General features: G+C 41.8%; 1 protein-coding gene across 6 annotated transcripts in view; it reads right to left on the reverse strand.

The window, feature by feature from the left end:
* Positions 1-268: 268 nt before the first annotated feature.
* Positions 269-15073, reverse strand: part of LOC102022593 (chromosome unknown open reading frame, human C15orf57) — a 17656-nt gene continuing 2851 nt past the window's right edge. The window contains exons 1-5 of one of the 6 annotated variants that reach the window (XM_005381245.2): positions 14863-14986; positions 14321-14463; positions 13208-13460; positions 9124-9280; positions 269-1194 (exon numbers count right to left, since the gene is read on the reverse strand). In XM_005381245.2, coding sequence (XP_005381302.1) covers positions 1056-1194; positions 9124-9280; positions 13208-13448 — 537 coding nt within the window. In that variant the 5' untranslated portion in view covers positions 13449-13460; positions 14321-14463; positions 14863-14986 and the 3' untranslated portion in view covers positions 269-1055. The other 5 variants (XM_005381246.2, XM_005381244.2, XM_005381248.2 and 2 more) reach the window with 5 other exon arrangements.

Genomic DNA, 15073 nt, shown 5'->3' on the forward strand with positions numbered 1-15073 from the left:
TGATTTACAACTGAGCCAACACTGGCCACCCTGCTCATCCTTAGAGATTTGGAAACCATTACCCAGGAAAAAACTCCATGGAGCCGTGGCCTCAGAATCCTTCCCTCAGAATACGAAGGTTTGGATTAGCAGAGGTCCTGTGTTAAAAACAGGAGGGTGGCAGAGGCCACCATCTCCCCTCCACGGCACATATTTGTCTTTCCCTCCCACCGCATCCCTCTGGAAAAAATCTGGTCAACAGCACCACGCAGCTACTCTGATGAGAAAGTTTCATGTGGACAACATATACTTTATATGTTTATGTGAACAAGGACACCATAAAAAGGAGGAAAATGCAGGCTCAGCCAGAAAAGCTGCTAGAGAACAAGTTTGGAATGATGCGGGAGTAGTGTCAAACACTAACCCACATTTACAAGTCTAATTTGGAAATCAGTGCAGGAGGAAGTTGGGGGCTAAGCCATGCCTGAAATAAAAAACTCTACACAGATATAAACCCCATGTTTTCACACTTCTTTCGCCCATTTTCTCCACAAGGAACACATCAGACAAAGGAAAGCCCAGCCTCTTTCCCCAGAGTCCCTCTGTTTACTAAAGATTTGTTAGAGAAGCCCCATGTAGGCTTAGTTCCCAGGAGGCCGACTTTGCTCTCCTTGGCCCCACTCGCCCCCGACAATGTACAGGGAGAGTGCTGGGGACACAGGCACGCATATCCAGACGAGGCTGGGAAAGCTACGGCTCACTTAATGCACCCATTACACATAAGGGCACCTGTGCTCCCAGCACTCTCACACCCAGTCCATTACACCCTCGGCGGACTTCTAACTTGCAGCAGCAGAGCTCCGACAGGCCAGGAGGAAGGTGGGATTTTGATCCAGCATGCGCTGGGTCAATCATTTCAGTCACATGTGTCAGCCCTGAGCAAGTCCTCCAGGGTTGGCAGCTGTGTGCTTTGTGGAATGGAAGTTTGGGCTTTTTCCCTCCCCGGATTTCTCCTCACTGCTGCCACCACCGCGCTCTCAGCTGCTCCCTCTGGACTCCAGACAGCTGCCTGGTATTTATTGTTCTGCTGCTGCTGCCTTGTCCTCGGTTGCTGGCTTCTCGGCCAGTGACTCTGGAGGGATCAGGTATTGGACTTCCTCTGAGCTGATGGCAACTTTATCTGGCTGCAGCCACCTCTTGAAATGTTCTAAGGTGCTGTGAAGGAACAGAAGAAAAGGGTGGCTATATCAGAACTCACCAATTAATTACTTAATGATTAGCTCAGTTACTCAAACACTGCCTTCCCACCCACCACCAATTTCTTCCTACAATTGCTTTTCACTGCTGACGTGGGGACCGCACTCCTCTGACAGCTGCGCATCCTGGCAGCTCAGAGGCATAATTTACCCCCTAGAGGGCACTTTGGCTATAAGCAGCACCAGGCCCCCTTCAAACGCAGTCTCTGAAGGCTTGATAAGAATAGCTGAAGAGCTTATGTCTTGGGCCTATCTTTTTCCCTCAAAACTGAAAGACAGAAACTGTCAAGGGGAGGAAACACTCAAACAAATGCCAAACTATTAGTGAGGCAGAACCTGAGCATCTTTAAATCTCTCATACCTGAGGTGGTCTGAGGCTCAATTATACATACAGTACAGCACTTACTGTAGGAAGTATGATTTTTCGTGTGTGGGGGGAGTTGTTTATCTCATCCCCTAGCAAGTCCCTAAGATAGAAAACATCTGAGTAGCAAATGGACAAAGAAATGGCAAGTGGGGCTGGGGATTTAGCTCAGCGGCACAGCGCCTCCTTGGCAAGAGCAAGGTCATGAGTTCGATTCCCTGTACCGGAAAAAAAAACAACAAAAAAACAAAGAAATGGCAAGTAAGACATCTTGTTTTGCTATATACAGAGGAGGTAAGTATGACTGTGGGGCTCACGCCCCTCTCCCACCTCCCACAAGTACCCAGGGTCTTACACCCTATAGCTATCAGGCATTCACAGTAAATAATGTGAATCTTATACCATGCTCTCTAGTAGCCAAAGCCCTAACTGTATGGGGGAATTATGTTTTAGGTAGTTGGATTTCTTAGCCCATTAATTCTTTGCCAAAAGCATACCACAAGAGTCACCAAACTAGCCCACATAAGTCCCCTGCAAAATGACCTCTGTTTAAAAATAAGCTTTGAAGTTTGCAAACAAATGCACAACTACTATTTCCTGGTGTTTGTTCTGAACAATGACGAAGCATTCCCACAGATGGAGGTGCAGGGAGCAAACCCAAACATCAGAGGGTAATGCAAACAGCTGACTGACTCTTGTGCCCACATCTTAGGGAATCATGTGTGACAGAAACATTTAACTGCTGTCCAAATTATTTCTCTAGAAACGAGAAAGCAGCCAGGTGTGGTGGCACACGCTTGTAATCCCAGCATGCAGGAAAAGGCAAGAGGATTACTGAGAGTTTAAGGCCAGCTTGTACTACAAAGCAAGACCCTGTCTCAAAAACACCAAAGAAAAAAAAAAATGAAGAAAAAGAAAAAAGAAAAGAAAAGGGAAAGCAAGCCAGGCGTGGTGGTGCATATCCATAATCCCAGCACTATGGGAAGCTGAGGCAGGAGGATCCCAAGTTCGAGCCTAGTTTGGGCAATTTAGCAAGACCCTGTCTCAAAATAAAATAATAAAATAATTTTTTTTTTAAAGCCTGGGGATGTGGCTCAATGTGTAGGCCTTGGGTTCAATTTCTAGTACCACAAAAAAGGAAAAAAAGAAAGAAAAGGCAAAGAGATAATTATTTTAGATATGGATGCTCAGAAACGTGTGGAACTAATTTTGGAGAAGGCATCCCTGTGGAGGATTATGGAGGGGTTTTGTCATCTCAGAACTGGAGTGGATTGTGAAAGAGAACCAAATCTGAAAAGTAATCTGCAAAAAAATGAGTTTTTTCAATTTCTCCCCTCTTTTCTTTTATGGCTTCATTCAGAGGACAAGTTCCAATCATGAAGCTGCATGCCAGAGCAGCAGCATGAACTAAAATTCTTATATAAGACTCGTTTTTCTATCCAAAGTAAGGATTCACTGAACCTAGAACACCCATGACCTACAGATAACAGCAGCTCGTGTGTCAGGAAAGTAAACCACCTGAAATTTGTAACTACTTAGCTCCCAACTGTCTGATGGGCCTCCCCAAATCCCTAGGTAAGTCTTGCTCCTGCAACTCCCAAGCAAGATTTTTTTTTTCCGGTACCAGGAATCAAACTCATGACCTTGCGCTTGCCAGGCAGGCGCTGTGCTGCTGAGCTAAATCCCCAGCCATATTTTCTTTCTTTTTTTTTTTTTCAAGCAAGATTTTTTTTTATTGGCAAAAGCCTCCATCTTTTCTGGTTTGCTAGCTCTGCTAGTAACTCCCATCATCAACACCAAAAACTGGAATGGAGGGTAATACTGAAGAGGAGAGAAGACATAAATAAATGCCAAATTATCAGCAGGTTGGTCAGGAACCTGCACATCTCTACATTTCTTCTGTTTGGAGCAGTTTGAGCCTCAATTAGGCTGAGCCTTTGGAAATAGAAAAGGCAAAATTTATATTATTTTCTGAGCTCTCGAGGGTAGCTGGCCTGACCTTTGATGCCACCCTGATTTGTGAGGGATCTGGGGACATGCTGATCCAATAATTGAGATAATATAAGTGAAAGCGTACTGTAAATTAAAAAGTGAAATGTAACTATGGTTTTTGTTTTTTTGAGACAGTCTCTCTATGTAGTTCAGGCTGGCCTTTTTTTTTTTGGGTACCAGGAATCAAACTCAGGACCTTGCACTTGCCATGCAGGTGCTTGTGCTGCTGAGCTTTATCCCCGGCCCCAGGCTGGCCTTGAACTCACTACCTAGCTGAAAATGGCCTTGAACTCACTATGTAGCCCAGGCTGGTCTTGAACTCACAGCAGTCCTCCTGCCTCAGCCTATCAAGTGCTGGGATTACAAACATGCGCTACCATGCCCAGCAGGTAATAGGTAACTCTGAAGTTTTATTCACATACTGTAATTGGTATTAGCAGCACCATCTTCATCTGACATTAGAGTCCCCCAAATCAATGTTGCTGATGTGATGCAAACTTAGGTTAAGTTATAAACCTTTTGTTAAAATTCAGGTTTTCACACACTCCACCAATTTTTTTTAAAATTTCAATTTATTTTAAAATGACATACGATGCCAGGCATAGTGGTGCATGCCTCTACTCTCAGCATTCAGGAAGCTGAGGCAGGAGGATTGCCACATGTTTGAAGCCAGGCTGTGCTACATAGTTCAAGGCCAGCTTGAACTACACAGCAAGACCTTATCTCAAAAAAAAAAAAAAAAAAAAAAGACATACAAAACCAAAAATTACACATATTAATGGAACCCCCACCTATTTTTATTTTGAATAATTTCTTACCAAACTTTAAAATTCTACCAAGCAGGGTATTATCTGTACTGTGCTTACCATGTACTGTTCTAAGCCTTTTACACTTAACTCACTTAATCCTCATAACGATCATATTAAGAGCCATTACTCTACAGATGAGGAAAATGAGGAACATGGAAGTCACTTGACCAAAAGCATACAATGAGACAATGGCACTGTCATCTTCCCAGGTGTCAAGAACCTTGCTGCTCATTGTAGCAGAATGCCCTCTCCACCCTTCTGCAGCCAAACCACCTACAGGCCCTGTGCAAGGCCTGCCTCCTTCCCTGGCACAGATACAGGAACTTAATGGTCTCTTAACCCCCGAAGCACATTCTGTCACTTTGGATCCTGTCTTATATTGCTCATGTGGTTAAATATGTCTTTTTTATTTTAGTGGTGGTACTAGAGATCAAACCTAGGACCTTCACACAGAGCAACAGCCCCAATTCTTTTTTTTACTTTTTATTTTGGCATAGGGTCTCCCTAAATTGCCCAGGGTGGGTTCGAACTTGTGATACTCTTGACTCAGCCTCCCAGAGTGCTGGGATTACAGGCATGTGCTACCACAACTAGTAAGGCAGTGGTAGCAAACCTATGGCATGTGTGCCACAGTTGGCACACAGAGCTCTCTCTGTTGGCACGTGAGCCAAGTTGCCCCACCATCACCCCAGCAGCCAAGCATGGGACAGCAGTACACATAGGAGCCAAGCATATACTCAGAAAGGAGCAGCGGCACCAGGCAATGACATCACAAGCCATGACTCATCCCTTCCTTTGCATGGCCAGTCAGTGTGCTGCCAAGGAGATATAGCTATAAATTGGCCTGGAGTGCCTGTGAGTTTTAATACATTCATTTTTATTAACACAAGATTTTGGCTTTGAGCTTTCTTATGAAAAACTGAAATTTAATATCTAAGATTTAGTAAAGAGTTGCTCTAACTAAGAGACTGAGATTCTTTTAATGTTGTGCTGTCCCCCTGGTATATTTGAATCTGCAGCATCATATTTAGTTGTGTGTGAAGAATTTATGAAAGCAAGAGAAAGGGTATATATATTTGCTTGGACTGTGATTTTAGCAGAAGCCCCCACAAGGTAGGACATGCACTCAGACACCTTTTTCAGAGCAGGCCAAAAGCCAGTGGTCAGTAGAATATTGCCCCCTCACGCTGGTGGTCAGCAAACTGAAGAGGAATCCCAGCTGAGAATCACGGCTGTATATTACTGACTCAGGGAGTATCCAATTCGTTAGTGTTAATTAGTGGTGTTAGCTACTTTTGGTATATGGATGGATTTGTATTGGGTGCTTCATTTTTTAAAAATTTTGTGTTTTTGCAGACTTCAAGTCTTGCACACCAAAAAATAAAGCAAAAAAGCAAAACTGAAAACAGTAGATCATTTCAGAAGATCTGAACAGTCACTGGAGTGACTGAGTGCAATGAGAAAGCAGCATGTATTTTATGTAGTGAAAGTGCTGCGTCACACGTCAGGTGTCAGATGGCAACCGTAAAAGCGTTACCGAACTTGGTGAAACTGAAAGGAAAGAGTCTCTTAAAAGGAAACTGAGGAAATATCATTCCCAGTATCTTATTTTTTTCCCAACTATTTTCAAAAACAAATCACCTGATAGCTGTCAGCTTCCAAATTTTACTGTGCATAGCAAAACACGGTAAGCCCCTCTCTGATGGGGATTTTATCAAAATGGCCATGCTGTCTGAGAGTGATTTCCCAAACAAGGACAAAATTAGGCAATGCATCTCTGAGATGCCACTTAGCAGAAATACTGTTAAAGATCAGCAAGCTCCTATGCTGTTATCCCATGGCTGTGTATAGCAAGTGATATTAGTCAGCAGCTCAATACTAAGATACAAAGGGCAAAAAGGCAGCCTATTACCCCATGTGCTTGTATGAAAGTGCAGATAAAAATAATTACGCAAGGCTAGCAGTAATTTTTTTCCCCTGGTACCAGGAATCGAACTCACAACCTTGCGCTTGCCAAACAGGCACTGTGCCGCTGAGCTAAACCCCCAGTACCGCAGTAATTTTGCATTATGATGTTGGTGACTTCATGAGAAAAGAGCTGGTGAAACTGGTGTCTTTGCCTGGACGAACACAAGGGATAGATATCTACAATGCTATGATGGAGGCGTTTTTGTCACAAGATGTAAAGCTAAAAGAAGTGGTTTCAACTATTAGTGTTGAAGCACCATGCATGGTGGGGCAACATCTGGTTTCATGCAGTTCTTTGTTAAAGAAGCAAAATATCCAGTCATTCAATTTCATTGTATTATATATTAAGAAGCTCTTTATGCCATGGAAAGCAGCAAAAACTTAAAAGACAATATCCTCAAAGAAGTTGAATTACATCATGAGATTCAGGTTCAGGCACAGTACAATGCTTTTTTCTTGTTGTTGTTTTGAGGCAGGGTCTTACTATGTAGTGCAGGCTGGCCTTGAACTCACTTATGTAGCCCAGGCTGGAATGCTTTACTTATGTACAGTAATGTCCAGTGGCTGAGCAAAGGACAAGTCTCGGAGAGGTTCATAGCCTATTTGGATGAAATTAGGTTGTTTATGAATGAAAACGGGCAGAAATATCCATAGTTCACTGATATGGTCTAACTTAACAACCTGACTTTTTTTTAAACAGATTTTTTACACCACACTTTGATGTACTGGACAAAAACTGCAAGGTGCAGGGAAAACAGCAGAAAGGATATCAAAACATTGTGATATCAAAATATTTGAGAGAAAACTTTAGGTTTTTGAGAGACTTTTAAAATAGGCAGCAGAAATATTTTCCAAATGTAAAATGCATTTAGAAATTCTACAATATTTGCAGACAATCCTACAAGCCATCAGGAAATCTATGAAGAATTTTCTAGCATTGTAGCAGCTGCAAACTACAAAGGAGAATTGTAGTAACAGATTATTACAGTCCCATGAGATGGAGACAAACATGTGTTTTCTTACTTCTCAAGATAATGCCAAATTTGAAGAACCTGATCTTTCCTGTTTATACTGGCTAGATTTTAGAAATCTAGAAATGGAGCTGTTGGAATCTCAAGAAAGCTCTATCTAGAAAAATACATTCTGTGACCTGCATGCAACACTTGGGAAGAGAGAGAAGATAGAGAATGAAGGCATGACAAAGGACAGCACAGTTGTTAGTTCTGAAAGCAAAATCTGGGGCCCGGGATATAGCTCAGCGGCACAGCACCTGCCTGGCAAGCACGAGGTTGTGAGTTTGATTCCCAGTACCGCAACCCCCACTCCTCAAAAAAAAGAAAGCAAAATCCTCAAAGTGTGGAAATGTCTGCCAAATAATTTAAGTCAATGAAAGCAATTGGGATTGCTTTTCTTACATTGTTTGGATCATCTTATGCTTTGAGCAGCTGTTTTCAGTTTTGAATTAGATCAAATCTGATACAAGAAACTGAGTAACAGATGATCTGAATGTTTCATGTGTTGCTTTCAACCTAATGAAATTATGAGCCAAGTTTTGACAAATTATCAGCATGCATGCAACAGCAAAGATCACATTAATTGTGCAAAAGTACACCAAATGCAAGATTTTACCTTTCAATAAAAAGCTGTTTGTATTAGTGAAAGCTCTGTTATTATGTTTTTCTTTCAAGACAAAAGATGTTAATATATGAGTTGCTTTTTCTAAACTAAAACCTCAGTATTCGGTTTTAATTGCACTGTTGGTGCTTTGCATTAAATTTATGGACTTTGGGTTGTAGTTTTGGCACTTGGTCTCTAAAAGGTTTGCATCACTGAGCTAAGGTATGTCTTCATACATACAGTAGTACCTCGATTCACAAACTTAATTTGTTCTACAATTTTGGAAAAGATGGCCACGTGTGTGTTTGTGCAGGAAAGATGGCTGTGGTCGTATCACCCAATGCAGTTTGCAAACAAAAACAAAATTTTGCCCCATGTTTCTGTTTGCAAATGAAAGAGCTGGTGAACCAAAGTACCACTGTATTTGTCATTTGTTCCCAGCTGGGTCTGAGAACACATTCCCCACCGCAAAAAAAATGGAGAGAGCAAGACAAGAGAGCCTCAAACTTCATTTTAACACACTCCCATAACAAGCACAATGTCACCCTACCGGACACACTTAATGTATTAATTTGGTCTACACATGTTCGAGTGGCTACAATATGACAGAAACTCTGTAAAACAATAAAGATTCAGAAATAAAAAGACACGATTACAATTGTTGATTGATTACTAGTTTTTCCAAGTGCATTACATACCTATAAATGAAGATAGGGATCTCTCCTCAACTCTATTCGATCTGTGAATGGGATATAGCTGGGGTCTTCGCCTTTTGGAAAAAATAACCATTCTCAAAAATTTCCTAGGCTAGCCAGGCATAGTGGTGCATGCCTAGAATCCTAACACTCAGGAGGCTGAAGCAGGAGGATCACTGTGAGTTCAAGGCCAGCCTGAGCTACATACTTCAAAACCAGCCTGAACTACATAGTGAGATCCTATCTCAAAAAACAAAAACAAACAGAAAAAAATCTGCTATGCTAAGAATAAAAAGAGCAAACTTACAAAGGCTGATTTCAGCTCAAAGAGCTAATGTTGCTATCAACTTATAGGAGAAAGGAAGCATTCACTATCCTTAAATGCTCTAGAGAAAGAGAAGTGTTCTCTCCATGAAACAGACTGTCATCAGGCAACCAATTACCTTTCATCAGAATCAAGTCCATCTACAAAAAACTCTGAAGCTAACTTCTCCTGGAGGAACCGATCCCAGCATTCCTTTTTGGCCTGGGCCAAGGTTCGAAGCATATCCTTGGAAGTCACTTCCTCATTTAAACCTTTGATTCTTCTTAGTTTTTTCTCTAAAGAAACAAGAAATGGAGCTTAACAAGGAAAGTATGACATGCAATTTCAACTAAGTCTTTTTGTGCAAATATAACAATTCTCTGTTTAGTACATCCACATGCCCTGCAAAAGAGCTAATTTTTAAAGGACAGATAAAAAAGGGATCAGACATATTCCTTTTTCCCTCACAGTGTGTTCATCCTGCATTGTATCAAATAAATGTTTAGCATTAGAAAATGAAAAAGACATAGGTTCTCATAAACAGCCACTGGTATGTTTTCTTTGAAATCATATAAGCCAGCACGTATCTCTCTAAGGAATGCTTGCTTTCCCCAGCTTGACATGTGTATGCTATCTTTTTTTCAACTCCTTGAAAATGTCTCTGAGGAGTAAATGGCTTCTTTCCTTGTTAAAATGACATGAAGTGGTTTCCAAACCTCATGAGAAAGAATTAGAGAAAATGATGAGAGATCCAATGGTTCATTAGACACTAAAATTGACTTGATGAGAACTCAATAATAAGAGACCTTTAAGATCTCTATGTGATTAAATTCTTGATTAAAGAAAAAGAATCTTTCAACATTTTAAAAAAATTGCTCAATTTGCAGCCTCAATATTGCAACCTAATAAAAAGAAGCATCTTTTAATCCCTGTGAGAATAGTCCATATGGTTTCATGATGATAGATGTTTAATTATTCTTCTTTGCATTTTAAGTATAATTGTTGAACGAATTTCCCCTTTTGAAGAATACAAGAAAGGATATCACCAGTTACCTCCTTCCTTAATTCAGGGTTGCCTTCAAATGTGCCATACAATGATGTTTTTGGTGAAGAACAGACCACATACACGAGGATGGTTCCCTAAGATTGTATCACTTAGTGATGCCCTACCTGTCTTTGTAAGTACCCTCCGCAATGTTAAACAATGGTGAAATCTAACCCCATTTCTTGGATACCCCTATTGTTAAGCAACTGTAAATGTGCCCAGGTAAATGTAGGTTTTGGCTCCTTTTTTATTTTTATTTTTTGGAGGGGGAGATGGTTATCAAATGCAAAGCCCGTAGGAACTTCACGATATGCAATCCTGTTCTCATTTCTAAGCAAATCACGTCAGCTAACACACACTGATCAAAACAGAAAACCCTCTGTATTGCTGTAAGTTGTCACCAAGAGCACACGCATGTAAAAGGCCTGCAGTTGATAAATGTGAGTACTTGAGGGGCTTTATCTTTTCCTGAATATGTAAAAAGGCTTATGCATATCTCATGTTTAACTGGCTAAGTTTTTAATTATTGCTCTTATCAGTGCATTCTTTTTGGTACAGATTTATCTGGCAATAAAAACAATCTTCATATTGTCTGGCTTTGGTTGTCGTGGTGAAAGGTACTCTTTGGGGTAGAAAAGATTTTCCCCTTTCTGAGTGTGCTAAATTCCTGATCAGGTGTGATCCCAAAGGGCAGGCAGAGCCGGCGATATAGCTCAGGGGCCTAAGTGCCTGCCTGGCAAGTGCAAAGTCCTGAGTTCGATTCCCCACACCAAAAATAAAAAAAAAAAAAAATACTTTTCCAAAGGGCAGGCAGAAAGAGGTGCTGTTACTCCAAACCTGGCTGCTGTCATCACCCAGTTCATTCCCTACACAACAGAAATGACTCTTATTTTCCTCAGAGAAGGATATTTTAATTATCACTTTCTTAACTGACTTTTAGAGAAGATCAGTAGAGTTTTAGCTTTCCAAATCAGTCTTTATCAGTCAAAACTATGACTATCCCTACAAGTTTCTTATAACTCCTGGGTACATGGCACTTGCTCTGCTTACCACATGCACAACTTCCAACCTCACTGACCGTGGCTATAAGCATTACAGTCCATCTTTGGTAGCTTCCCAACAAATTTCGTACTACTACCTCGTCTCTCTTGTTCTCTATAATTCCAACTGTGTTTTTCTGCAATAGGTTAATGAAATTCCTTTTGTTTTCCCAAGAAACTTCTTAGCAATCATATAAGGTCTCTTCTGATTCCTCTCTGTCCTTCTTCAAAAACCCCTCTTCCTGAACTGCTCTTCCTTCCTCAAATGTGTTATAACACACAGGTAACCCTCACGGATGTTCAGCAATAACAGAACCACAAGAAGAAAAGACTCTCAAAGTTTTCACCATAAATAAATAATAAATGGTTGAGGAGTAGTTATGTTTACCTTAATTTAAACATTATACAATGTATGCACGTATCAAAACTTTACATGGTTCCCCCATTAATAGATATAGTTTGTATATGTCAGTTACAAAGTAAATTTTTAAAAAAGTATACCATAATTCCAAAGACGCCAATCACTGCCCTACATTTTTTTTTTTTTTTTTTTTTTTTTTTTGATACTAGGAATAGAACTCATGACCTCAGACTTGCCAGGCAAGTGGTTATGCCACTGAGGTACATCCCTGACCCCAATGCCCTACACTGGTATTTCTTTCTCTCCCCTCTCCTCCTCTCTTTTTCTCTTCCTCCCCTCCCCCTTCCTCCTTCCCCTCCCCTCCTTTTCTCTCTCTCTGTCTCTTTCTCTCTCTCTCTCTTTCAGGGCCTTTCTGTGTAGCTCTGGCTGGCCTTGAATTTGTGGTGACCCTCCTACCTCAGCCTCCTGAGTGCTAGGATTACAGGCATGTGCCACCATGCCTGGCTGTCCTTTTTCTCCTAACATAAGACAATGTGAATGTCATTCCCATATTTGGAGTCACCCTAGGTTCTTATGCCCTAGCCACAAGATAGGGCACTGAAAATGTGTTCAGGAAGTTTTTTTTTCCACCAAAAAGTCTAATAAGAGACAGAATGAATCATATTTCAACATGCTCCACCATCCAGCAATCTACTTAATAGTTTCAGAATCTAGCATCAGAATGTTCCATGTGGCTCTGGGGCCTTTCCATCAGGGTAGCATAAGGTTTAACAGTTTTGAGCTATCTGAATATATGGGCCAGCAAGAGCAGGCAAGAGGGTTCTATAAGATGCCAAGAAATACAATAGAATTTAGATGAAATGGTTCATGACAGGAGGTGACAAAAAACTTTTTTTTTTGAAACAGGATCTTACTCTGTAATTTAGGCTGGCCTTGAATTCGCTATGTAGTCCAGGTTGGCCTCAAACTCACAGCAATCATCCTGCCTCAGCCTCCAATGCTGAGACTACAGGTGTGTGCCACGACGCCCAGCGACAAAAACTGTTTTAAGGGAAGTATAAAAGGGAGGCGCCTACCCAATAATCAACCTGAAACACCTCCTTGAATTACATCTGTCAGATAGAGGTGGTAAGGACCCAACAAAAGATTAAAAATAGGAAACCAAGGCAGGTATGGTGGCACATGCGTGTAATCCCAGCATGTGGGAGGCTGAGGCAGGAGGACTGTCATGAGTTTGATGCCAGCCTGGGCTGCATCGTGAATCCAAGACCAGCCTGAACTATAGTAACACCTTGTCTCCAAAAAAAAAAAAGAAACTGAGTTTCTGAACAGAACTTCAGCATGTTTCCCACCAGTTTCAAGCCAGACGTGGTGGTGCAAACCGTTAATTCCAACACTCAGGAGGCTAAAGCAGGAAGATCAAATATTTGAGCCCTGCCTGAACAACTTAGTGATTTAGCAAAACCCTGATTCAAAATAAAATAAAAACATTTTTTAAAAGGCTGGAAGATCTGGGCGCGGTGGCACACGGCTATAACCCTAGCACTCAGAGAACTGAAGTAGAATTGCTGAGCCCAAGGCCAGTCTGGACTACCTAGCGAGTTCAAGGTCAGCCTGCACTACAAAGTGACATAGTCTCAAAAACTAAAGTAAATAAAATAAAGTAAAATAAAATGGCTGGGAATGTAGCTCGGCGTGAAGGCCGAGTTAAATCCACGAAATGCCTAAACAAGTAAGACCACCAGCTTCTAATTTAAAAAAGAGCTATCTAACTTACCTAGAGATGCTAAGTACATTTCTGAATCCTGCAGGGGAGCCCAGGGCTTTATAGCTGGCTGGACAGCAAAGTCTGCTGCCTCCCCTTCATCTTTACACACAGGGTAGGAATCTACAAAGGAGTCCGAGAAGGCATTGCTCACATCTTCTTGCTCAGGACTTGGCAGACAGGAACAGATTTCAGACCAGAGATCCCTGCCAGATTCTGCAGCTGTGGAATCAATGCTCTCAAACATTTTCATTTGGAATCTAAGCTGGAAAACAGAAGTGCAGACAAGTAAGGATGAAGTTCCAGGATATAGTATATGTGTGTGGTACTCATATTTGTTTATGCATTTGGATAGACAATTCTCTCTCTTTTTTTTTCCAGTACTGGGAATCAAACTCACAACCTCACACTTGCCAGGCCAACGTTGTGCCACTGAGCTAAATCCCCAGCCCCTGTTTATGCATTTGGAAAAAAGAAAAGGTAACAGGCTTTTAAGATGTTTCTTATAACAAAAATTTAAAATATCTTGTTTATTACAAATAAAGATGACAGAAGAGCAATTGAGTTCTTTTTCTGTCTCTACACTCAAGTTATTTTCATAAGGTTTGTCTCTGAAAATGGATTTTCTACATTCCAGCCCAAACACAAGACAAACATATGATTCTACTTCTGTGAACTACCTAGTCAAACTGACAGAAAATACGGTGGTCACCTGGGGCTGAAGGGAGGGGAAAATCGGTAGTTACTGTTCAGTAGGTACAGAGTTTCTATTTAAGAGGATGAGAAAGTTCTGGGGATGGATGGTAGTTATGGTTGTACAACACTATAAATGCCACTGAACACTACACAGAAAAATGGTTGAAATAGCCAGGCATGGTGGTGCTTGTCTCTATAATCCTAGCACATTAGAAGGCTGAAGCAGGAAGATCTTATGTGTAAGCCCAGCCTGGGCAACTTAGTGACTTAAGCAAGACCTGTTTCAAAATTTAAAAAATAAGTAAATAAATACATAAGGGTTGGGGATATAGCTCAGGGTGAAGGTCAAGGGTTCAATCCACACTACTGAGAAAAAAAGTTAAAATGAAAAGCTTTACATTACATATATTTTAACATACTAACACATACACACAGAGAAGAATTTCTAGGATGCTTCCAGTGTGAACAACCAGGGACACTTTTCTCCAAAGATGTCCAAAATGCAGCTCCTCTAGCCAGCCAATTAAATTTTGTTTTTGGTAGAGCAGACTAATGGTCTTCCAGTCTCATACCTGAAGATAAGACGTATTGCTTGGTGAAAAGATTCTGTCAGTATTGAGTCCAAGAGACCAGGAAGGCTGCCCACTGAAAAGGCTTGAAACATTTCAAGAGAGCCCAGACAGCGCAAAGGCCAAAAGTAAAGGGGACACATATGTCACTATGGCCCTGGATGTACGACAAAGCCTCAAACTTCAATCCTCGAAAACACCCGAACCAAAACTCCCGCCAGCCCGCGTGCCCCCGCCCTCAGGGCGCCCGCAACGTCTCAGAAAACCGAGTCCAGAACCCAGGCCTCAGTCGCTTCGGTCCCAGGGGCTGCCTGGGGCGTACGAACCGGGTCCTTAGTACCCTCTGTAGTATTAGGAGTCAGGCCAGAGCAGGGGACCTGAGCGCCCCGGACCCTCACCTACCACAAACGCCTGCACAGCACCCCGCAAACGCACTGCTCAGGTCCGAAGCGCCCAGCCAGGAAGCAGCACCCAGGGGCGGAGCCTCAAGTGACGTGGCCCAGAAATCCTCCAGTTATCGTCCGGTCCAGCTACGTAACGTAAATACATTGGTCTAGCGGGGAGGGGAAAGCGAGGCTATGGTTGCCGGGAAACGATGGCTCCCCCCCCCCCC

The sequence above is a fragment of the Chinchilla lanigera genome, unplaced genomic scaffold, assembly GCF_000276665.1.
Source record: "Chinchilla lanigera isolate Chin_1 unplaced genomic scaffold, ChiLan1.0 scaffold00015, whole genome shotgun sequence".
NCBI lineage: Eukaryota > Metazoa > Chordata > Mammalia > Rodentia > Chinchillidae > Chinchilla > Chinchilla lanigera.